Source organism: Chionomys nivalis, chromosome 11 (assembly GCF_950005125.1).
Source record: "Chionomys nivalis chromosome 11, mChiNiv1.1, whole genome shotgun sequence".
Taxonomy (NCBI): Eukaryota; Metazoa; Chordata; class Mammalia; order Rodentia; family Cricetidae; genus Chionomys; species Chionomys nivalis.
Window position 1 is genome coordinate 7,776,383 of NC_080096.1, and position 24,009 is coordinate 7,800,391.

Consider the following 24,009-nt stretch of genomic DNA (forward strand, 5'->3'; position numbering starts at 1 on the left):
AGGGTTTCTCTATGTAGCCTGGCTGTCCTGGAACTCACTCTGTAGACCACGCAGGCCGCGATCTCAGAGATCCGCCAGCCTCTGCCTCCCAAATGCTGGGATTAAAGGCGTGCACCACCACTGCCTGGTTGAAAATACAGTTTTAATCACAGTTAAAGATAGTTTTTCTCTGCTGGCATGGTGATCCAGGCCACTAATCCCAGGACTGGGTACTCAGAGATCGGCCTGCCTCAGCCTCCCAAGTGCTGAAACTAAAGGAGTGCATACCACACTTGGACTGGATTTTTCCAACTTAAAATTAAAAACAAAAAACAAACAACAACAAAAAACTGAGTGGGGCCGGGCGGTGGTGGCGCACGCCTTTAATCCCAGCACTCGGGAGGCAGACACAGGTGGATCTCTGTGAGTTCGAGGCCAGCCTGGTCTACAAGAGCTAGTTCCAGGACAGACTCCAAAGCTACAAGGAAACCCTATCTCAAAAAATCACACACAAGCCGGGCGGTGGTGGCGCACGCCTTTAATCCCAGCACTTGGGAGGCAGAGGCAGGCGGATCTCTGTGAGTTCGAGACCAGCCTGGTTTACAAGAGCTAGTTCCAGGACAGGCTCCAAAGCCACAGAGAAACCCTGTCTCGAAAAACCAAAAAAAAAAAAAAAAAAAAAAAAAAAAAAAAAAATCACACACACACAACAAAAACAAAAACCTGGGTGGGGAGGAAAGAGAGGCCTCAGCAGTTAAGAACACTCCTTTTTTTCTAGAGGACTACAGCACCTAGTCCTGAGGTTTATAACTACCTGCAACTCAAGCTGGCAGGGGCAGATGACTTTTGGTCGACGTGGGCATCTGGTCATGTGCCATACATATACATACATATGTAAGTAAAAATGACACACACACACACACATATATACATATATAACTAAAATGACATGTGTCATATATACACATATAAAATTGTTTTTTTCTTTTTTTTTAAAGATTTATTATGTATACAACATTCTGCCTCCATGTATGCCCGCACGCCAGATCTCATTATAGATGGTTGTGAGCCACCATGTGGTTGCTGGAATTGAACTCAGGACCTCTGGAAGAGCAGGCAGTGCTCTTAACCTCTGAGCCATCTCTCCAGCCCCCTAAAAATTGTTTTTTCAAGACAGGTTTCTCTCTAGCCCTGGCTGGAAGGTAATGATAAAGACTCCCTTGCCTGGATCCCTTTTTCTTTTGTGCGAGGCTGGGAAACAAACTTTGGGCCACTGCCTATTAGCTAGTGGCCTACAACTGAGTTGTATCCCCAGTGACAGAATTCATAAAATAATTACTAGTAAGAGCCAGTCACACACACACACACACACACACACACACACACACACACACACATACATACATGTTTTTAAAATTCTGGTGTCATTTATTGGCACAAAAATTACTCAGATACAACATGGTGTCTAGATGTGGCTTCACTTTATACTTTTGTGTATTTAGTTGGATATTTGCTTTGCTCAGAGTTCCCGACCTGTTCTAGTGTGTCTATCTATCCCTCTGTGATCAGCATCTCCACGACAGCACTTGTGTTGTGAGCCCCTGTTCCAAACACAATGTACTCATTCCTCTTCCAGCACACCAGGGACGATGCACCCCCTTTGCACTGGGATCTGTGGCACACCTGCTCACACGTGGTGGCCTGGTGTCTGAGCAAACTGTCCTCCTGGAAGGTCAGGTTCAGCATCATGGGGTCAAGCAGAAGACAGATCTTCTCACCCACTTTGGCCCATCCTGCAAACGTTGCCACTGCTGCCCAGGGACTGGTGAGGTAACAGGATGGGTGGAGCGCTGAAGTCTGCATCACTGTGTTGGAGCTCCTGGTCCGTGTTCTCCAGGCCGCGGGCATACCTGACTGTGCTGAGTCCACTGTCCCTGGGTTGAGAGAATGGACTATATTTTTCTGCAGGAAATGCTTGTGATGAGTTCTCTTGTAAGTCAAGTCAAGACCCGTATTTTTTAGTTACCCATCATCTTTCCCCCCAAAATCGAAGGCTTGGTTTCTGTAGGATTTCTGTGTTTCACTGTCCAGGAACTGAATCAAGCCTTGTGTTTCTGACAGTCTTTTCAACAGCAGCTAGGAGGTTGGTTCAGACCAACTTTGAATATACAGTAGTTCTTTTCATATACAGTTCAAAATATTTAACAAAGTCCAGATTTATGTCCTTGGATTCAGTCCACTGGAAGCACAGACTAAGGTACAAAAGCGTCTGAGGAAACGCTGTGGTTTGCCAGGCTCCGGTTACCAGAAGGGACACCTAGGAAGGGGACAACAAAGGCAGTCGTCATCAGAGGTCCTCCAAGCTTTAGCCTCGTGCAGCGAGCAGGTCTGATTTCTGCCCAGACACTCCAGGATTCTCAACCTTTCCTCTCGCCATTCTCCCTCGTCACTCCCTGGCTCCTGTGCCCTTCTGCACCTCTGGAGCGACAACAAAAGTCCAAAAGACCTACAGCCCAATCAGGCGCCCTTCCCACTCTGAGCCATGGCTCTCAAAGCCATTTTAACTTCCAATGCAGATGTGCATTTCTCAGGTTTCTCTTGTTAGAGAAGGAGCATTCTAAGAGCTACAAACTTGTAAACTAGAGACATTAGCCAGGTCTGACCGCCCTGTATGGTCACTCCACCACACCGTCTTTGGTCCTGACTGCTTGTTTATTTATTTTTAAGATAGCGTTTCACCACTGTAGCTCTGGCTGCCCTGTCCCTGAAGACATCTGCCTCCCCTGCATCCCCAGTGCTGGGATTAGAGGCATGAGCTGCCACACTCGGCCACTGAAGCTCACCAGCCAATGTAGCACTGGCAGAGGTTTTCATGGGATGTCGCCTGCTTGATGAGCAGCTCCACTTGGGTTGGAACATCCAAGGTGTCGTCATGAGAGAAATCCCGACCTAGAAAGCAGAAGGAGAAACACTGTCATGTGAACCTGATATCAACAAATGCCATGTTCCCGTGTGGCCCCACTGTCTATGCAGCCACAGGAAGTCAACTTTTGCTGGAGCGGGAAGGACAGACCACTCCTGCATTGACTTCAGTGTCATCTGCACGCACAGGGGTCTCTTATAACAGAACCCATTCAAAGACAGTGAAGACATCAGAGATGTGGCTAATGGAGCTGTTCCAAGATCTGATCTGAAGAGTGAACAAGGCTGTCTAGTTTGAGCCCCACAGGCTGCCATCCGTGTTCCTACTGGACAGTGAGGACACTGGCCTCACACAGACTCTGCAGCCTGGCCAGCCAACACAGCTTCTTTGAAAATCTGCCTGATTTTTTGTTTTTTTTTTTAAAGAATTTTAAATTTTACATGTATGAATGTTTTGCCTGTATGTCTGCACGTATGCCATGTGTGCCCTCGGAGGTCTGGAACTGCAGTCACTGATGGTCATGATCCACCATATGGGGGTTGAGAATCATTGGCTAACACATGCTCTTAATCAGAGTCATCTCTCCAGGCCTAACCTGCCTCTTTTCTTTTCTTTAACACAGAAGTATTTTGTTACAGTTTTTTTTTTTTGTTTTGTTTTGTTTTGTTTTTCGAGACAGGGTTTCTCTGTGGCTTTGGAGCCTGTCCTGGAACTAGCTCTTGTAGACCAGGCTGGTCTCGAACTCACAGAGATCCGCCTGCCTCTGCCTCCCAAGTGCTGGGATTAAAGGCGTGCGCCACCACCGCCCGGCTTGTTACAGTTTTTTGAGAGCGATCTTAGGCAGTCAGAGATGGCCTGAATTATGTAGCTGAGGCTAGTCTTGAATGTCCGATTCTCCTGCTTTCCCAAGTTGTCTACCTCTGTAACTAGTTCCTTCCCTTCCCTTCCCTTCCCTTCCCTTCCCTTCCCTTCCTTTCCCTTACCCTTACCTTCCCTTCTCTCCCCTCCCCTCCCCTCCATTCCGTTCCTTGTTCTCTTGGAACTCATTGTATAGCCCAGCCTAGCTTCAAATTCCCAGTAACCCTCCTGCCTTGTTCCTCTTCTGGAATGCAGGTGTGAGCCACCACACCTAGCTGGCAAAGCGCCTTTCTAGTACCGCCAGGTCTGTTAAAGTCTCCCCAGTCTCCTCTACTTCTCACCTTGGCCAGATGCCCTCCCTCTGATGTTTTAGTTTTGGGCAGTTTGCATCAATTTCCTCTTCTCCCCATCTCAGGAGTTCCTTCCTCTCCTCCGACCACCCTGCCCTGTGCTCAGGGTCCAGTCCTCCTGCTCTCCTTCAAGTCTGAAGTACTGATTACTTAGTCTTTGTTCAAACTTTCCTTGATGCCGGGCGGTGGTGGCGCACGCCTTTAATCCCAGCACTCCGGGAGGCAGAGACAGGCGGATCTATGTGAGTTCGAGACCAGCCTGGTCTACAAGAGCTAGTTCCAGGACAGACTCCAAAACCACAGAGAAACCCTGTCTCAAAAAAACCAAAAAAAAAAAAAAAAAAAAAAAAAAAACAACTTTCCTTGATTATGTCCTTTTCACGGCTTTTTAATTTTTTTTTTTTTTTGGTTTTTCAAGACAGGGTTTCTCTGTAGCTTTGGAGCCTGTCCTGGAACTCCCTTTGTAGACCAGGCTGGCCTCGAACTCACAGAGATCCGCCTGCCTCTGCCTCCCAAGTGCTGGGATTAAAGGCGTGCGCCACCACCGCCCAGCTTAATTGTTTTTTTTTTTTGGGACAGGGTCTTTCTCTCTATATGTAGCTCTGGCTGGCCTGGAACTCACTGAGATCTATCTGCCTCTGCCTTCTGATTGTTGGTATTAAAGATGCGTGCCATCATAATGGCCTTTTCAATTTTGTAAACACATCCCTCTATTTCCTTGTAGAGAAAAAAAATTGAGACATAGGGGTGTAGCTCAGTCAGAGAGTCCTTTTGTACCATGAGACACGGGGTGTACCTCAGTCAGAGAGTCCTTTTGTACCATGAGACATGGGGTGTAGCTCAGAGTCCTTTTATCGGCCAGCACTAGGGTGGCTCTCAGTGCCCAGAACTTCTGCCCACAAAGGCCTCGACTTTGCTTACTTAGTCCTCTCCTCCCTACATAAGCCCTTGAGAATTCTGCCACACCTCACTTTCTTCGCCTTCATCTCATTCTCTTCAACAACTCCAGCTCTCAGATGAACACCAGTGTCCTGGAGTCACCTTTGACCTCCTCATGTCTCACGTGTCAACAGCAGTCTTTGTGGGTTTTTATATTTTTAGGTGGTACTGGCCTTCTTGTCTCTACCTCCCTAGTGATGGGATTAAAGGTGTGAGCCACTACCACTTGGCTCTGTTTCTCTTTTAGACTGATTCAATCTTATACAGCCCAGGATGACCTGGAACTCACAGAGCTCCGCCTGCCTCTGTTTCCTGAGTGCTGGGATTAAAGGTGTGTGCCACCACTGCCTGGCCTCTATGGCTAACTAGTGCGGCTAGCTCTGCACTCTGATCTTCAGGCAACCTTTATTTGTTAAAGCACAAAAAAAAAAAAAAAAAGAAAAAAGAAAAAGAAAAAAAATCATCACACCGAGGCTCTAAGTGTCAGGCAGACCTTTACTAATGAGCTACAGTCCTAGTACAGCCTTTGATTCGCCCTCAAGATCTCTTGCATCTGAGCTCTTCATCAGTGGCTGTCTTCCCTGGATACTAGAGCCCTGGTCCAGCCAGTCATCACACTGTTTTTTCTAGGCCACAAGGCTAGCCCTAGGACCTTCGCTCTTGCCACCACTCTCATCAAAGGGTTCTAGTGTACACTGCTCCTTCTGCCTGGAACAGTGTCCTCCTAGTTAACTCCTTGTGGGGGGAAGCGGAAGGGTCTGAATGAGAATGGTCCTCATATATTTGAATACTTGGGCCCCAGTTGGTGGAACTGTTTCGGAAGGATTAGGAGGTGCAGTGGTATTGGAGGCCTTGTGTCAATGGCTTTGTTCATTTCCAGTAAGCTTTGTCTGCCTCTCAGTTGTGGAACAAAATGCAAGCTCTCGGCAACTGCTCAGGTGCCATGCTTGCCTGCCTGCTGTGCTCACCACCACAGGGTTGTGGGTTCAAACTAACCACCCAGAGCTGTCAGCTCCAAATTAAACGCTTTCTTTTATAAGTTACCTTGGCCAGGTGGTGGTGGCGCACACCTTTAATCCCGGCACTCGGGAGGCAGAGGCAGGTGGATCTCTGTGAGTTTGAGGCCAGCCTGGTCTACAGAGTGCGTTTCAGGACATCCAGGGCTACAACAGTGATAGCCTGTCTTAGAAAAACAAAACAAAGTCGTCTTGGTCATGGTGTCTTACCACCACCAACAGAAAAGTAACTACTACACTCCTCTTATAAACTTGAACTCCAGTTATGTCCTTAGCGCACGTTTCTGGAATTTCCAAATTCAACTCTGCCATCACAAGGCACACAGCCTCAGATGACTCTCCTCTGTTTAGTGACAGTGTTCACCCTTAGATTCTGAGCCCTGAAAAGCCAGGGAAGCTGTCTGTTTCTGCTGCTGTGGCTCCTTTGGCATCCAGCACAAACAGGTACTTGATTAAGCATCTCTGACTATAAAACTGACTGGCTCTGAGGCCCAGAGCCTGGAACCCTGTTTCCTAGGGTATTCACATCCTCTGTCAGGGCTTCTGCCATTCAGATGGAGAAACGAGTTCAGAGGTCACACAGTGGGTGAGTGTGGAAGAGTACAGGCTTTCTGGCTCCCACTCATGTAATAACCCACCCAAAAGAAGAAAGAGGATCAGTGGGAATTGGCAGCTGCTTTCCAAAGTCAAACATGCCTCCTCTTCCATCCTTCCATTGCAGTCCACGTGATCCGGCACCCGCCAGCATCTCATCACGAGGCCAGTAACTTGCCTATGGAGTTGGCTGGTTCTGGAATCCATCCAGATTCCAAAAGAGCCTCGCTCATGCCCAGAGTGAATGAGGTTAAGAGACCTCAAGTGAGACCAAGGGTCTTTAGCAAGAGGAGTACACTGTGCCTGAAGTCACTTAGGAGCCACGTGGAACTGACTCCTAGGACGGGGGGGGGGGGGGGGGGGGGGACACGACACGACCGGACGACTGGCCACCCACTGAGAGAACACTCCCCACATCAGGCTTTGTGTCCCTTTAGCCCCAAGCACTCACCAGTAAGCTTATCTCGAACCCTGTTAATAATCTGAATAGCTTTCTTGTTTAAGGCCTCTGGTTTCACCAAACCATCTCCAACTGAAAGACACAAGAGTAGAAGCAACAGGTCCAAGACTGCCCAGCTGTTATGAAACACGGCCAAGTGTCCTCTGCACATAGTGCGGAATTCATGGCCCTTTCCTCTCCAAGGCAGCACTGTTGCTCGCCTTGTTGACTTCCTTTCTGGCTGTGGCTCAGTGTAGCAATGAGCTTGTCATTGCTGCAGCTCCTCAGCACGGACTTACTGAAAGAGTGGATGGATTCTGGCACCGTGGTTCCCGCTTTCTTGTGGGCTGGTTCTCCAAGTTCTACACCATCCAAAATTTCTAGGATAAAGAAACCAAAAACAAAAAAAAAAAAACAACAAAAAAAACCACCTCAATTAGTAGAAGTTAGTAGGAGACTCAAATACTAAGAAACCATTATTTTCTAATTTCTTTTTTTTTTTTTTTGGTTTGGTTTTGATGTGGTTCTTTTTTTTTTTTTTTTTTTTTTTTGAGACGACAAGGTTTCTCTGTAGCTTTGGAGGCTGTCCTGGAACTAGCTCTTTTTCTTTTTTTTTTAAAGATTTATTTATTTATTATGTATACAGTGTTCTGTCTGTATGCTTGCTGGCCAGAAGAGGGCACCAGATCTCATTACAGATGGCTGTGAGCCACCATGTGGTTGCTGGGAATTGAACTCAGGACCTCTGAAAGAGCAGCCAGTGCTCATACCTCTGAGCCATCTCTCCAGCCCTGGAACTAGCTCTTGTAGACCAGGCTGGCCTCGAACTCACAGAGATCTGCCCACCTCTGCCTCCCGAGTGCTGGGATTAAAGGCGTGCGCCACCACCGCCCAGCCCTCTAATTTCTTTTTTCTTTTCTTTTCTTTTTTTTTGGTTTTTCGAGACAGGGTTTCTCTATAGTTTTGGTGCCTGTCCCGGAACTAGCTCTTGTAGACCAGGCTGGCCTCGAACTCCCAGAGATCCGCCTGCCTCTGCCTCCCGAGTGCTGGGATTAAAGGTGTGCGCCATCACTGCGCGGTGTCCTCTAGTTTCTTTTGAGAGGTCTCAGATATCAGAGGCTGCCCTTAAACTCCTCATGTAGGTAAAGAGGTCCTCATGCCTCTACCTCCCAAGTGCTGGGATTACAGCCATGTGCCACAGCGCCTGGCCGTTACTCTTATGTTTCTTTTAATTTATTTCATTTTAAATTATATGTATGTATGTGTGTATGGGCATGTCCACATGTATGTGTGGTGTGGGTGCCTGAGACCAGAGGAATTGAATCTTCCTGGAGCTGGATTTACAGACAGCTGTGATCTACCTGATAGCATGCTGGGAACCAAACTCAGGTCCTCTGGAAAAGCAGTATGTGCTCCTAACTGCTGAGTCATCTCTCCAGCCCTGATATTCTTTTTTAAATAAAAATTACCTTTATTTATGTGTATGTGTGCGTTGGAGGGACCAAGCATGTATGGGCGGTCAGAGGACAACTTCGAGAAGTTGTTTCTCTCCTTCTGCTGTGTCCAGGGGCTCAATCTTAGGGGACACCCTTACCCCTTCCTTACCTACTGAGATGTCTTGGGGATTAAACTCAGGGTTTCACTCATGCTAGGCAAGCACTCCCCTAAGCTACATCTTTAGCACTGACGTCAAGAAAGTAACACGGCTGAGGGATGGCTCAGTGATTAAGAGCACTTGGAGCTCTTTTGGAAGACATGGGTTTGATTCCCACCACCCTCATGGTGGCTCATAATCATATGTAATTCCAAATCCAGGGGCTCCAACACCTTCTGGCCTCCTCCAGGCATTCATGAAATGCACAGACATACATGCAGGAAAAACACATACAAATAAAGCAATGATTAAAGATTTAAAAAAGAGTAATATAAAGTAATTAGTATCTAATTCTCTAAAAATGTATTATTTGTTACTATTGTATATAACTCTAATTCTTACTTGAGAACTGTTTTTGTTGTTTATAAATTTACTATGTTAAAAGTTGAAACCTTACTTTTTAATTATAAAAAAAGGGGGAAATGCAGAATATTCCTTTCCATTGTGTGAATATATGTCACTGTGATTGGGCTAATAACGAAGCTGGCTGGCCAATAGATGGACAGGTAGAGGTTAGGTGGGTCGTGCAGACAAAAAGAGAGCACAAAGAAGAAAGGGAGGAGTCTCAGGAGTTGCGAGGAAACATGGAGAGAAGCAAGATGGATTTGCCATGTTGTAAAAAGTACTGCCATGTGGCAGAGCATAGATAAGAAATATGGGTTAACTTAAAATGTAAGAGCTAGTTAGTAATAAGCTATTGGCTGAGCATTCATAATTAAAAATAAGTCTCAGTGTGGCTATTTGGGAACTGGTGGGCAGGACAGAAAAGTCAGCGTATAATTGTGAATATATGTATGATGTGTGGGAGAGGAGTACTGGTGCCCACGTGGACAACTGCACCCATAGAAAGCCTGAGAGAGCTCGGAAAGTAATTCTATGCAGAAAAGAATAGAGTTAAGCATTCCTTATCGATAGCAGCATTTTCTCAGGTGGGCTCTGCTTGCTAGAGGCAAACACTCTCATTTCAGAGAGGCTTCCTGACTCAGCTTTAGCTATAAAACCTTGCAGCTCTTTTAAGAGGCCCTGCCACAAAACACTTAAATGGTATCGATGAAAAGCTGACCGCATGCTTTTTTGGTTTTCAGCCATAGCAGGAAAAAAGCTGCATCATTTTAAAATGCTGGCTTTCTGGGCCATCCTGCCAGTGCAAACTCTGACTCTTTCAGGCAGGAGGTCTGGCTACAGAGCATTTGAGTGTGGTTTGTGAGCAGACTGCTGCAGCTTGCTTGCTGGCAGGGACCTTGAAATGCCATAGAGTTGTGGCAATAAACATGGTTACAGCTGGTACCTCCACCATGAGGCTGGAGTCTCAGAAAGCTAAGAAATGGGCTGTATCCAGCCGCCAAAGCCACGGCTTTAACCTTAGCCATATCACTTAGCAAATAAAGATTCATGTAGTCAGAAAAAGAGAGATATACAGTAAAGAGAGAGTCAAAGACAAAGAAAACCTCTAAATGGTTTACAGTGTTTTAAAAATATATGCAGGCTAAAGGTTAAAGTCCTTGTAATAAAAAAGAAAGAGAGTAGTTGGGTGTGGTGGCATACATCTTTAATCTCAACACTTGGGAGACAGAGACAGGCAGACCTCTGTGAGCTCAAGGTTTGGTGGCACACACCTTTTAATCCCAGCACTTTGGAGGCAGAGGCAGGCCGATCTCTGTGGATTCAAGGACAGCCTGGTCTACAGAGTGAATTCCAGAATAGCCAAAGATACACAGAAAAACCCTGTCTTAGCCGGGCGGTGGTGGCGCACGCCTTTAATCCCAGCACTCGGGAGGCAGAGGCAGGCGGATCTCTGTGAGTTCGAGGCCAGCCTGGTCTACAAGAGCTAGTTCCAGGACAGGCACCAAAGCTACAGAGAAACCCTGTCTCGAAAAACCAAAAAAAAAAACAAAAAAAAAAAAAACCCTGTCTTAAAAAGGCAAAAGTTAAAAATAAAAGAAATAAAGGTTAAAATAAAGCCACGTAAAGATGATTTACACACAGAGTATGGATACTGTATGTTATTATATTCTCTTTGAATTGTTTGAATGCTGAGGAAGGAGCAACAGCTGCTAAAATATATTTGCTTATAAATGCTGCTGATTTAATCCAAGATAAATATTTTGTAAATGCCTTGAATTAAAAATTGAAGTCAAAAGATATGGTACTTTGGAGAGGTTTTGCTTTTATTTCCAAAGAAAATGAGAGGCTATGGATTCATTCTGAATTAAGAAAAATCAGGTTTGATAAAGGAAGACCACCTGAGAAATCTCCGGTAGGAACAGATGGCTCAGATGTCAGAGTTCTACATCCCGAACAGATTCAAGATGATCAAGCCTTACAGGATACTTACTCTAGTCAGGACTTGATCATAATTCTAAATTTTCTTTAGGTTCCCATAAGATTATCAGCACCCCCAACCAGCAGGAAATAGCCTGGAAAACTACACCCACATTCCCCAAAAATGGACTATGGATATTTTCCTTTGTTTAGAATGTTGGTTACACATTGTTATGGATAATGGTCAGGAGACAAGCTAAACTAAGAATATTAGATTCAAAGTTCTTTTCTTTCTTTCTTTTTTTCTTTTTCTTTTTTTTTTTTTAACAAAAAGACGGGTAAGTGCTGTGGGACAATGGTCTGTATCCTGTGAATTATATTTTAAATAAATGCTGATTGGCCAGTAGCCAGGCAGGAAGTATAGGCAGGACAACTAGACAGGAAGTAGAGGCGGGTCAATGAGAACAGGAGAATTCTGGGAAGAGGGAAACTCTTTCTGGAGTCCTGTCCCAGCAACAGAAGAAGTAAAATGTGACTGCCTCACTGAATAAGGTATTGAGCCACACGGCTAGCACAGACAAGAATAATAGCTAATATAAGTTATAAGAGTTAGTAAGCCTTAGCTCTTGCAGAGGATTTCTTTTTTCTTTTCTTTCTTTCTTTTTTTCGAGACAGGGTTTCTCTGTAGCTTTGGGGCCTGTCCTGTCCTGGAACTAGCTCTTGTAGACCAGGCTGGCCTTGAATTCACAGAGATCCGCCTGTCTCTGCCTCCCAAGTGCTGGGATTAAAGGCGTTGCGCTACCACCGCACAGCCAACAAGCCTAAGCTAACGGGCCATTCAGTTATTAGTTAATGTAGACCTCTCTGTGATTTCTTTGGGACTTAATTACTGTGGTTACTGGGCAGGACAGAAAACCTTTGTCAACAGAGTACATGTTACAGTTCATATGTGATCAACCTCCATGGGTCAGTCTCTCCTTCTACCTTTTACATGGATTCTGGGAATTGAACTCAGGTCCCCAGGCTTGATAGACCCCCTTTTTTGTTTTTTTTTCAGACTGGGTCTCCATAACCCAGGCTGACCTCAAACTTGCTATGTAGGTAAGATGACCAAATGCTCTGGGGATGAGGAATGGGGTCTGCCAACTTCCCTGGAATGTACCTACCTACTGACTGGCCTGCAGAGTAGGAGTCTGTCCTTGTTCGAGACCGCTTATTGCCTTTGGTATTTGCTAGGAAAAGAAATTAAGTGTTAGGAAGTACTTCAGACTGTGACTTGAAAGAAACTTGGTTAAAAAGGTATTTCCTTATGATCATAAAAACATAATTTTTTCAAAAGCTGCCATGCTGAATAGTGAACAAGATCTATCACTCAAAACCAAGGGCGAGAGCTGGGATCTGAGGCCTAGAAGCTGACTTAGACAAGGTGAGTGCTGGCTTACTCCCAGAGCACTAGAAGCCTCACATCACAACTGTGTTTCCTACTAAGCCCAGCTTCCCACGCTACAGACCAAACAAATGAAACCCATGAAGGTGCAGTTTATCCAGAAAAAAAAATCTTCATTTAAATAGCTAAGGCTAGAGTGGGAGTGTTCTACAGCTCACAAAAATACCCGAGATTCTTCTCTAGCCCCAGGAGTGTTCTACAGCTCATAAAAATACCTGAGATTTCCCTCTAGCCCCAGAGCTGCTCTGTAATGTTTTTGGAACACATACATATACACAAATATATATAAATACACACACACACACACATACATACATACATACTTACTTACTTCAAACAGCCCAGGCTGGCCTAGAACTTATAAAGAATTCCTCCCACGTATTTGAAACTTACTGTCCATTAGCCTCCAGTTCAGCAAGGGGTCATAGACGAAGGCTTCCAGCACAGCCATGACACTGTCCTTGTGTTCCCGAAGCACTTCCATCACCGTGTGGCATGTGGTTCTGTAGTTGCCATCCAGACCTGTAACCTGCAAGAGTGACAGAGCCACACAGCCAGGAGTTACCAACTGTGGCTCACTGGTGCCTTATGACCAAGGCAAGGGAGGGCCTGTGTCAGCCTGACATGGGCACAGACCTGGGCCAGTACATACACAACATGCAGGGAGTGCCTGTCACCCTGAATTGGGCACAGACCTGGGCCAGTACATACACAACATGTAATGCCGACCTCCAAAGGTCATCTAACACAGTAACGGGGACCTGCTACAGAAACCACGTCTGTCCTCAGAGAAGGCTCCATTTCAAATCAGTGTGTACCCAGGATCCACTCACCTCCATAGCATTGGTCAACATTCTTGTTAGTCTAAATGGAATCTTTTCTGGAAATTTCTCTCTGGTCATAGCAACCTATATGGTCATTAAAGAAAAAGCCAAATCCATGGTTAGGTTCTGGCCTATAGCTAAGGTCAGAGGAAGGTGGGCGGTTTCTCTCATTGCATGCACTGACTGACATCGCAGCAAGGAAACAAGAGTTCACTGTTGAATTCAGCGAGAGGGCATTTATCTCAGGGGTTTGAAAGACGACTAAGAAAAAACAGGGAAGAGAAAAAGGACAAGTGCTCACTGCCTGACCCTGGCCAGCACATAGTTGGGAGGATGGAGATCCCTCTTCTCTGAGAGGATGTGGGGAGAGTCCTTGCCCAAGGGGCTTAGAGGCTAAGAGGAGGGAGAAGGGAAGGGAAGGCCTTTGGAGCTGGAGCTGCCTGAACCATCAGGAGGGTTAGGTATGTTCAGCAGTCACCTCAAAACAGTCCCCGAAGTCGATGTGCAGGATCTTCCCGCTCAGCCGGTCCAGCATCAGGTTGGACGGGTGTCTGGCAAGCCAGAGTGGAGGGGGATACATCAATCAGTGAGACAGCCCAGTCCCACTCCCAGGTGACCACAGCCCCCACCCGCCTGTGTGTAAGCTGTTTTGGGGTCACAAAGGCAGAGGAGTGTGCTTGCAGCAGAGGCCGCACAGCCCATTTTATAATCTGCACTTGCATTTCCTTTCTTGGCATCTTGGGTTCCCAGGAAAGTTTCTGTCAAGAGTGGCATAGCTCGGTTATTCCCACCAAGCAGCTACCACAGGGGCTTGTCTGTATAAGTCTAAGTCCTTAGTCTGTCAGTCTTTCTCCAAAGGCATTCTGCCAGGGTTTCAAAAATTTTAAAGTATTGATTTCTTTCTTTTTTTTTTTCTCTCCCCGAGACAGGGTTTCTCTGTAGTTTTAGAGCCAGTCCTGGAATTTGCTGTAGCCTTAAACTCACAGAGATCCGTCTGCCTCTGCCTCCTGAGTCCTGTGATTAAAGGTGTGTACCACCACTGCCAACCACCAAACCACTGGTTTCTAGAGCTCTCTAGTTTGTTTTACAGAGTGTGTGTGTGTGTGTGTGGGGGGGGGGGGGATCAGACTACTGGTTTCTAGAGCTCTGTATTTTGTTTTACAGACTATGTGTGTGTGTGTGTGTCGACATCAGACTACTGGTTTTTAGAGCTCTGTATTTTGTTTTACAGTGCTCACACATGGCTCTTGTTTGGCAGTTAGAGGATAGAGGACAAGTCACAGCTGGTTCTCTCCAGAAAGAGAATTCAGGTTATCGGTTCCTGTGGTGTAAGGACTTTTAACTTCTGAGCTAGCTTTTAACTTCTGTCCTTTTTTAAAGACAGAGTCTTACTGTATAGTCCTGGCTATCCTAAAACTCAGAGATCTGCCTGGCTCTGTTTCTGCCTCTTGAGTACTGGAGTCAAGGGTTTGCCCACTTGTCATTTTTTTTTTTTAAGATTTATTTATTACGTATACAGGGTCTGCCTGCATGCCAGAAGAGGGCACCAGATCTCATTATGGATGGTCGTGAGTTACCATGTGGCTGCTGGGAATTGAACTCAGGACCTCTGGAAGAGCAGCCAGTGTTCTTAACTGCTGAGTCATCTCTACAGCCCGACTGGGTGGTGTGGGATAATGGTTTGTATTCTGCCAATTATATTTTATTTTATTTATTTATTTTGGTTTTTCGAGACAGGGTTTCTCTGTGGTTTTGGAGCCTGTCCTGGAACTAGCTCTTGTAGACCAGGCTGGCCTCGAACTCCCAGAGATCCGCCTGCCTCTGCCTCCCGAGTGCTGGGATTAAAGGCGTGTGCCACCACCACCCGGACGCCGATTATATTTTAAATAAATGCTGACTGGCCAGTAGCCAGGCAGGAAGTAGAGGTGGGTCAATGAGAACAGGAAAGCCAGGCGGTGGTGGTGAACGCCTTTAATCCCGGCACTTGGGAGGCAGAGGCAGGTGAATCTCTGTGAGTTCGAGACCAGCCTGGTCTACAAGAGCTATTTCCAGGACAGGCTCCAAAGTCACAGAGAAACCCTGTCTCGAAAAACCAAAAAAAAAAAAAAAAAAGAGAGAGAACAGGAAAATTCTGGGAAGAAGGAAGTTTCTTTGGGAGTCCTGTCCAAGCCACAGAAGAAGCAAGATGTGACTGCCTCACCGAATAAGGTACAGAGCCATGTGGCTAACATAGACAAAAAATAATGGTTTAATATAAGTTATAAGAGTTAATAAGAAGCCTGAGCGAATGGGCCAATCAGTTTATAACTAATGTAGAACTCTGTGTGATTTCTCTGGGACTTAATGATTGTGGGAACTGGGCAGGACAGAAAACTCAGACAACAGCTGGGCTTGTCTTTTAAAGATGAGATCTCATTTTGCTGCCCAGGCTCATCTCAAATCTTAGGCTCAGGCAACATTCCCATCTCGGCTCCCAAGTGCTGGGACTAGAGGTGCATGTCTTAGAGCCTGGCTCTTAACTTAGCTTTCATTTTGGAGGTAGGGGGCACAAAACAATTTTTACTCAAGTAATTGCATGAGACACAATTCCAAAAGAAAAGCAGTAGACATCAAATGATCAGTTTTGTTTGCTTTCTTGTTGGTTAGTATCAAACATTCCCAGTTTTCTTTTTCCTTTTTGGATGGTACCGCAGATTAAACTCTGGCTTTGCATTAGCTACACAAGTGCTCTTCTACTGAGTCTTTCCCAGGCCTGAAGTATCTCTTTGGTTATGCATTAGAAGTGTATTCTGTATAAGATAAGGTTCTACTTTGGTTGGTTTCAATTATAGATGGAGAATGATCTGTCTTTAGTACAGTGGTGACTGAAGAGTCTGTTACATCAATGAATCACTTTGGGGACCCCTCCCTGCTACAGGCACAGTCACCCTACATCTCAATAAAGCCATGCTTGCTTGCCCTTTAAAAAAATAAAATACAGTCATTTTCAATGGGCACAAATTTCACTAGAAGACAAAATGAAACCATTCAGAACAACTGGAGAAAGAAACTCAAAGGCACAAATTAGATTCACTCACCTGTCTCCCAGGCCTAAAATGTATCCAACCATTGACATGACGGCTAAGGAGCGGGTATAGTTGGTTCTTCGGTCAAACCACACCTATAATACAAGAGCACCCGTGAATCAGTGTTCTATGAATCAGTAGCTTCAACATAGTTAAATGGTCCAGGACAGCTGTCCTTAGCTTCTACCGTAACAGTTAGGATGGATAACGGAACAAAGATCCTATTCACGATTATAAACTATGCCTTAGTATAAACCTTATCAGAAGTCTGCTGTGTCTTTAGGAACGTGACAATGTAAGTGAAAATGTTCCCTCCTTGAGACTGTGAAGGTAAACATCTTTCCAAGTTGTTTGCCATATTTAATATCATTCCAAAAAATGTTAACAGCACTGTTTCTGATCCACACATTGGTCCTCAAACCTACGTGGTAGAAAACAGAGATAGCCAAAGTGAAGAGATGTGTGTTCCCAAGCCAGGCAGAGAGCAACGAGACAGTCCTAGAATGGACTCCATGGGGAGATCAGATCAGTGTGTGAGCAAAGCACAATGTCTAGACGGTGGGAAGGCGGATGTTTACCCAGTGACAGCAGTAGACCACCAGAGACTTTTAAAAGCTATATTTATTGGCTGGGTGGTGGTGGCTCACGCCTTTAATCCCAGCACTCGGGAGGCAGAGGCAGGCGGATCTCTGTGAGTTTGAGGCCGGCCTGGTCTACAAGAGCTAGTTCCAGGTCAGGCTCCAAAGCTACAGAGAAACCCTGTCTCAAAAAACCAATCAACCAAACAACCAACCAAACAAAAACCCTGTATTTATTTCTTTGTGTATGTGTGTCTGGGAGGAAAGGGCAGAGGACAGCTTGTATGAGTTAGTTCTCTCCTCATACCATGTGGGTTCCAGGGATTGAACTCAGCTTGTTAGAGAGTGAATTAACCTGCTAAGCTATCCCTCTGGCCCATTTTAATTTTATTTTTTTAAAGATTTATTTATTTATATGTGTCTGAGTGTTTTGACTGCATGTATGTATGTGTACCACATATATGCCTGATGCCTGAGATGGCCAAAAGGATGTTGGATCCCTGGGACTGGAGTTGCAGATGGTTGTGAGCTGCCATGTGAGTTCTGGGAACTTAACTGAGGTCCTCTGCAAGAGTAGTTAGTGCTCTTAACCACTGAACACTTTCTCTAGTCCTCTCTACCCCAATACAGGGTCTAATATATAGCTCAGATTGTCTTAAAACTCTCTATGTAGCAAAGGATGGACTTAAATTCATAGTGATCCTCCTGCCTCAGTCTCCTAAATGCTGTGATTATAGGCAGGTTTCAGAAAGCTTTTCGTGAAAATTCCTCATCTAACCACAACAAAAATGACTACACCTCCTGTCATATGTGGGTATCTATGGTGGTGGTAGGGCAGTCTGCAGAGCCCCAGGACATACCTCTGAGCTGGGGCTTTTCAGCCACAGTAGCTTGGCCAGGTCGTCCCCGGCTGTGTTGTTGACAGCATGCTCAAACACCTCCACCTTTTGCATCAGAGTCAGGTGATCATAGTCGGGAGCCATCTGAATCAGGACATAACCAGTCAGTGGAATGAGCCACAATAGGCAACTCACGTTTAGAAGAACAGGGGGAGGCAAGTGGAGTGGGGCTGATTTCACCAGCAATGGCAACAGAGAAAGGAAATAACAAGGGAAAGGGAGAAACAATGTGGTTGCTATATTTTTTTTTTTTTTTTTTTTTTAAATTTGGTAACACAAGGCTTTATTTTGTAGCCCTGGCTGTTCTGGGATTTGCTATGTAGATCAGGATGGCCTTGAACTCACGGCCAACTACTTGCCTCTGCCTTCCCAGTATTAGGATTAAAATCATGCATCATTATGCCCAGCACCTTTTTTTTTTTTTTTTTTTTTTTTTTTTTTTTTTTTTTAAATTTGAGACAGGGTTTTTCTGTGTAGCCCTGGCTGTCTTAGAACTCACTATGTATGTCAGGCTGGCCTAGAGTTCATAGAGATCCTCCTGCCTCTGACTTCCAAGTGCTGAGATTAAAGTGTGTGCCACCACCACCAGGCAACGTTTCTAATTTAATTTTTTTTAAATTGTCTTATTGTTTTGTGTGCATGTGGAAGTCAGAGGAAATTTCTGGGAGTTGGTTCTCCCCTTCACTGTGGATTCTGGAGATCAGGCCTGTACAGCAGGGGCCTTTGCCCTGAACCTTCTTGCTGGCCCTCCTTTGTTTTTCAGCAGTTATCTGCGTTATGAGTTACTTCATTAAGCTTTTTCCATAGTGATTTCCATGGACAGCTTTCTCAGTGGTACCCACTGTTGGTACACTGAAAAGATATTGCTGTTGGGCGGTGGTGGTGCACACCTTTAATCCCAGAACTTGGGAGACAGAGGCAGGTGGATCTCAAGTGAGTCTGTGGCCAGCCTGGTCTACAAAGCAAGTTCAAGGATAGACTGGAAGACAGAAAAACCCTGTTTTGAAAAAAACAAAAATAAAAAGACAAAAACAAAAAAACAAGAAAAGAACCCCCCTTGCAAAAACAAACAAATAAACAAACAAAATGTACTCCTGTGACTGGTGTAACACAAAGCTGAGCGGTCAATAGCTAAGCAGGAGGGATGTCAGGGCAGAGAGAGAACTCTGGGAAGAGGAAGGTGAACTCGCTAGGCAGACAGGGAGGAAGCACATGAGGAGCATGGAGAGATGAGGTAATGAGCTACATGACAAAATGCAGATCAAATAATTTAGGAATTTAAGTTACAGAAGCTAGTAGGACAAGCCTAAGCTTAGGTTAAGGTTTCATAATTAACAGTAAGTCTCCATTCATTATTTGTGAGCTGGTGGCCCCAAGAAATATCTGACTACGCTTCACCAGACAGGTGTGGGTGCCCTGGAGTGTGGGTGTCCGTGAGGTCACGGGTGTTGGCATGGGGTGGCACGCACCCGCAGCATGATGCGATGCTCAATGTTCAGGAGGATCTTCTTCTTCTCCCTGTAGTCCCGGATGAGGGCGTGTAGGGTGTCGCAGTGGGGGACCCAGCCAATGAGGCCCGAGTTGGTAGACAGAGGGATGACTGCATATCTCTGGATACTGTGGCCACAGGGGAGGAAGGGGATTGCACAGTGAACAAAAGCACACCTTGGATCAGTTTAGGACAAATAATGCCTTTGGTGAGCTCCCTGCTGCAAGGTGTGGGCTGAGGGGCCCTCTGAGAGGAAGGCACCCCAGAAGATGCCATGGAAGCCAGAGTGGTCCTCAACTTGCTTCACAGACTCAGTTCTGTGGAGGAAGCTCTGAAAGGCTACATTGAGAGCTAAAGTAACTTAGAGGAACAGCCACAGGCTAAGAGACAGAGCCGCAGCAGGGAGTTTCACTAGCCTGGGTCTGGGGGGACATCAAATTTGTAGACCCCTGAGTCTAATCTTCGAGGCATTACCTTCTGAGTTCTTTGAGCTCACTAAAGGTGTTAATTACACAATGGGAACAAAACATCTGGAGAAGCTTCTTTGCTGGGCACCTTAGTGTTCCCTGTCAGACACTTAAACATTAGTTTTGTTTTGCTTTGTTTGAGAGTGGGTTTCTCAGCCAGGCGGTGGTGCACGCCTTTAATCCCAGCACTTAGGAGGCAGAGGCAGGTGGATCTCTGTGAGTTCGTGATGGAGGAGGGTCACCTGTCTATGTGTTACTTTCATTGGTTAATAAAGAAACTGCCTTGGCCCTTTGATAGGACAGAAAATTAGGTAGGCGGAGTATACAGAACAGGATGCTGGGTAGAAGTCAATGAGGCAGACGCCTCAGGCAGATGCCATAGCTCTCCTCTCCAAGATGGACGCAGGTTAAGAATCTTCCCAGTAACTCGTGGTGCTACACACATTATTAGAAATGGGGTAGTCAAGATGTGAGAGTTAGCTAGTAAGAGGCTGAAACTAATGGGCCAGGCAGTGTTTAAAAGAATACAATTTGTGTGTTGTTATTTCCGGGGCTAACGGGAGCCGGGCGGGAACGCAGCCTGCTGCTCCATCTACAAGTTCGAGGTCAGTCTGGTCTATCAGAGCACTAGTTCCAAGACAGGCTCCAAAGCTACAGAGAAAAACAAACAAACAAAAAAGAGAGTGGGTTTCTCTAAATAGCCCTGGCTGGTCTGGAACCTGTTAAGAGCAGGCATGCAGCAATCCTGCATGCCTCTGTTTCTTGAGTGCTGGGATTATAGGTGTGTGCCACCATACTGAGGTATTTTTGTTTCACAACAGGGGGTCATATATAGTTCAGGTTGGCCTCAAGCTCTCTCTAGGCTAGCTTTGAATTCTTTTTTTTTAATTTTATTTATTTATTATTTATACAGTGTTCTGTCTGCATGCCAGAAGAGGGAACCAGATCAAATTACAGATGGTTGTGAGCCACCATATGGTTGCTGGGAATTGAACTCAGGACCTCTGGAAGAGCAGCCAGTGCTCTTAACCTCTGAGCCATCTCTCCAGCCCCTAGCTTTGAATTCTTGATCCTTGTGTCTCTCCCTCCCAAGCTCTAGGACTACAGGCATGTGCCACTGGACCTGGCTCAGGCACTTAATTTTAATAAGTTTGTGAAGATACCTGATTCCAGAGACAGCGGAGGAGGGAATGTGAAGAACTCTGAGAGCTCAGCCTCTCACAGCGCTCTGAATACCTGAGATTCTTCCGAAGAGAAGTTGGGTCATTGGCCAGGAGCGTGTTCACCAGGCCAAAGAGCTGCATCACTCGCTCATCCTGCCGCAGATCTTCGTGGCCTTTCAGGAGGAAAACAAACTCGTGCCCATTGCTGCCTGCAAGAAACAGGGGAGCGGGGCTGGAGAGATGGCTCAGTGGTTAAGAGCATTGCCTGCTCTTTCAGAGGTCCTGAGTTCAATTCCCGGCAACCACATGGTGGCTCACAACCATCTGTAATGAGGTCTGGTGCCCTCTTCTGGCCTGCAGACATACACACAGACAGAATATTGTATACATAATAAATAAATAAATATTTAAAAAAAAAAAAAAGAAAGAAAGAAACAGGGGAGCAACTGAAGCAGGCCAGAGCTGCTCATGTCACTACCCAAGACCACCAGCTATTCCTAAGGTCCCCGGAACTCTCTCCCTTCCTAGTCACACTGTCCCCACAGACAAGCACATACACATCCCTGAACTGAGGGAAGAACAGCTCTGCTTTCAGTGGTCCTCAACAACCAATGCTGCTTAGTTAAAACAAAACCTATTTTATGAGGACTGGGAATGACGTGTTGGGACCCTAGAGGTTCCCTGTTCTCCTCTGTCCTTTCCTGACTCCTACAGGCCGCATCACCTAGGCTCCAGTGGAATATGCCCAATGGGAGAACCAGCAGGGGTCCAGGAACCATGAAGAGGGACAGGTCAGGGGATCTGCCCCATAACTGGCTGGGCAAGTAAGTCTGGGGTGGAGGGTGGGGGAGGAGCAGCCTCACTGCTAAGTAGCATTGGAGCCTGTCCTGGCACTAGCTCTGTAGACCAGGCTGGCTTTGAACTCACAGAGATCAGCCTGCCTCTGTGAGTGCTGGGATTAAAGGTTTGCACCATGACCTTTAAAAAGGTAAGAGTTCCTTCTTAAGCTTCTCTCTCTTTTTTAAAGAGACAGGGTCTCATGGAGTCCATTCTGACCTTGAATTTGTAATGATCCTCCCACTCTTTGCCTCCTGAGGACTGGTTTATGTGTGCCACCAACCCTGGTTTATACTGTCCCATAGTTCCAACTCAGGGTGCTGTGCATGAAAGGCAAGCAGCTACCAACTGAACAATATTCATAGCATCTCCATTAAATACTAAAGGCCATCACTGGTGGGACCATGACTGATTGGCGGGGGTGAATAATCACTGTGCTCAAGAAGCAAGCATTATTTTTTAAAGGTTTGTTGCTTTTACACATATGTATGAATCTTGGTGTGGGTATGAGCATATGTGTCCAGGTGCTCATGGAAGTCAAGAGTTTCAGATCCCTACGAACCTGAGTCACAGAGAGTTGTGAGCTGCCTGATGTGGGTGCTGGGAACAGAACTTGCATACCCTGTAGGAACAGTACAGGCTCTTAGCTTTCGAGCCATCTATCTAGCCCAGAAACAAGCATTATTAAGGGTGAGAAGGGTGGTGGTGCATGCCTTTAATCTCAGTACTTGGGAGGCAGAGGCAAGTGGATCTCTGTGCTCTGTGAGTACAAGGCCAGCCTGGTCTACAAAATGAGTTCCAGGACAGCCAGAACTCTGACCTTATCTCAAAAAACAAAACAAAGAGTGAGAAAGTAAACCAGGCATAGTGATGAACGCCTTTAAATCCCAGCACTCTGGAGGCAGAGGTAAAGCCGATCTCTGAGAGTTTGAGGCCACCCTGGTCTATATCATGAGCTTCAGGACAGATGGGGCTACATAGTGAGACCCTTTCTCAAAAAATCTCCCATGAAGAAATAAATATATAAACAAATGTGAGGAAGGATGTGAGAGCAGTCTGGCTGAGACATATGTCACCACACTGATCCCTGATCCCAGGGTTGGTTTGGATCATCTAGCTGGCTAAGCAGGTGTCCCTTTCCTCTATTACTGTCCCTCTCAAAGCCATTCACTCTGTCCAAGAGGAGTAGCTGAGCTCCCTGCTAGGCCCTCCACAAGCTCTCAGGAGTGAGAAAGCTGGACTGGACAACCGGCTCCTCAGCCGAGAGTGCTTGCTGTGCATGGAGAGGTGGCTCAGTGGGTAAAAGCACTGGCCGTTCTTCCAGAGGACCCAGGTTCAGTTCCCAGCACCTATCATGGCAGCTCACAACCATCTGTAACTCCAATTCCAGGGGACCCGACACCCTCTGCTGGTCTCTGTAGGCATGAATTTGGTGCAGAGGCATACATTCAGGCAAAATATGCATACACACTAAGGAGGGGGTAATGGGGTCAGGGAGGGAGGAAGAGGAAGGAGAAAAAGGAAGGGAGTAGGAGGGAGGCAAGGAGAGAGAGGATAAAAGGAGAAAGAAGAGGGAGTAAGAGGGAGGGAGAGGATGAAAGAGAGCAAGTGCTGAGTAATTATGAGGAATCAGAGGCCCCATTCCAGCATCCACACAACTAATCAGGGACCTTGTAACCCTACTTCCAAGGTAGAGCAGAGACAGGAGGTTTGCTGGGACTTGATTGCTTTCAGCTTAGCTGAGAAAATGAGAGCCTCAGAGCCTGATATTCAGGGAGAGATCCTATTTTAAAAAGGATAGAGCAGAGTTATAGAGACACTTGATGCCCTCTTCTGTCTTCATTTAAGACACTATTCACATACACATACAATCAGAAACACAGCAGTGGTGGCACATGCCTTTAATCCTAGTACTTGGGAGGCAGAGGCAGGCGGATCTCTGTGAGTTCAAGGCCAGCCTGGTCTACAAAAGCTAGTTCTAGGACAGGCTCCAAAGCTACAAAGAAACCCTGTCTCGAAAAACAAAAAACAAAACAAAAAACAAAACAAAACAAAAACAAAAACCAAACCAAACCAAAACAAAAAAACAATCAGAAACACACACACACACAGACACATACACTCAGCGAGGAAGCCAGGCCTGGAGGTACATGCCTGCAATACAAGTACTTGGAAGGCAAAGGAGGAGTGCCTCAAATTTGTGGCCAACCTGAGCTACATACACAG

At 46.0% G+C, this 24,009-nt stretch overlaps 1 protein-coding gene across 1 annotated transcript in view; it reads right to left on the reverse strand.

Annotated features, from left to right (window-relative positions):
- Positions 1 to 888: 888 nt before the first annotated feature.
- Mtor (mechanistic target of rapamycin kinase) overlaps positions 889 to 24,009 on the reverse strand; it is a 112,376-nt gene continuing 89,255 nt past the window's right edge. The window contains exons 47-58 of the mRNA XM_057783538.1: positions 21,020 to 21,155; positions 19,297 to 19,444; positions 17,789 to 17,911; positions 16,363 to 16,445; positions 13,764 to 13,836; positions 13,295 to 13,369; positions 12,855 to 12,990; positions 12,181 to 12,246; positions 7,398 to 7,478; positions 7,111 to 7,191; positions 2,823 to 2,928; positions 889 to 2,296 (exon numbers count right to left, since the gene is read on the reverse strand). Of these exons, the coding sequence (XP_057639521.1) occupies positions 2,281 to 2,296; positions 2,823 to 2,928; positions 7,111 to 7,191; positions 7,398 to 7,478; positions 12,181 to 12,246; positions 12,855 to 12,990; positions 13,295 to 13,369; positions 13,764 to 13,836; positions 16,363 to 16,445; positions 17,789 to 17,911; positions 19,297 to 19,444; positions 21,020 to 21,155 (1,124 nt within the window). The 3' untranslated portion in view covers positions 889 to 2,280. The remainder of the gene's footprint in view (positions 2,297 to 2,822; positions 2,929 to 7,110; positions 7,192 to 7,397; positions 7,479 to 12,180; positions 12,247 to 12,854; positions 12,991 to 13,294; positions 13,370 to 13,763; positions 13,837 to 16,362; positions 16,446 to 17,788; positions 17,912 to 19,296; positions 19,445 to 21,019; positions 21,156 to 24,009) is intronic.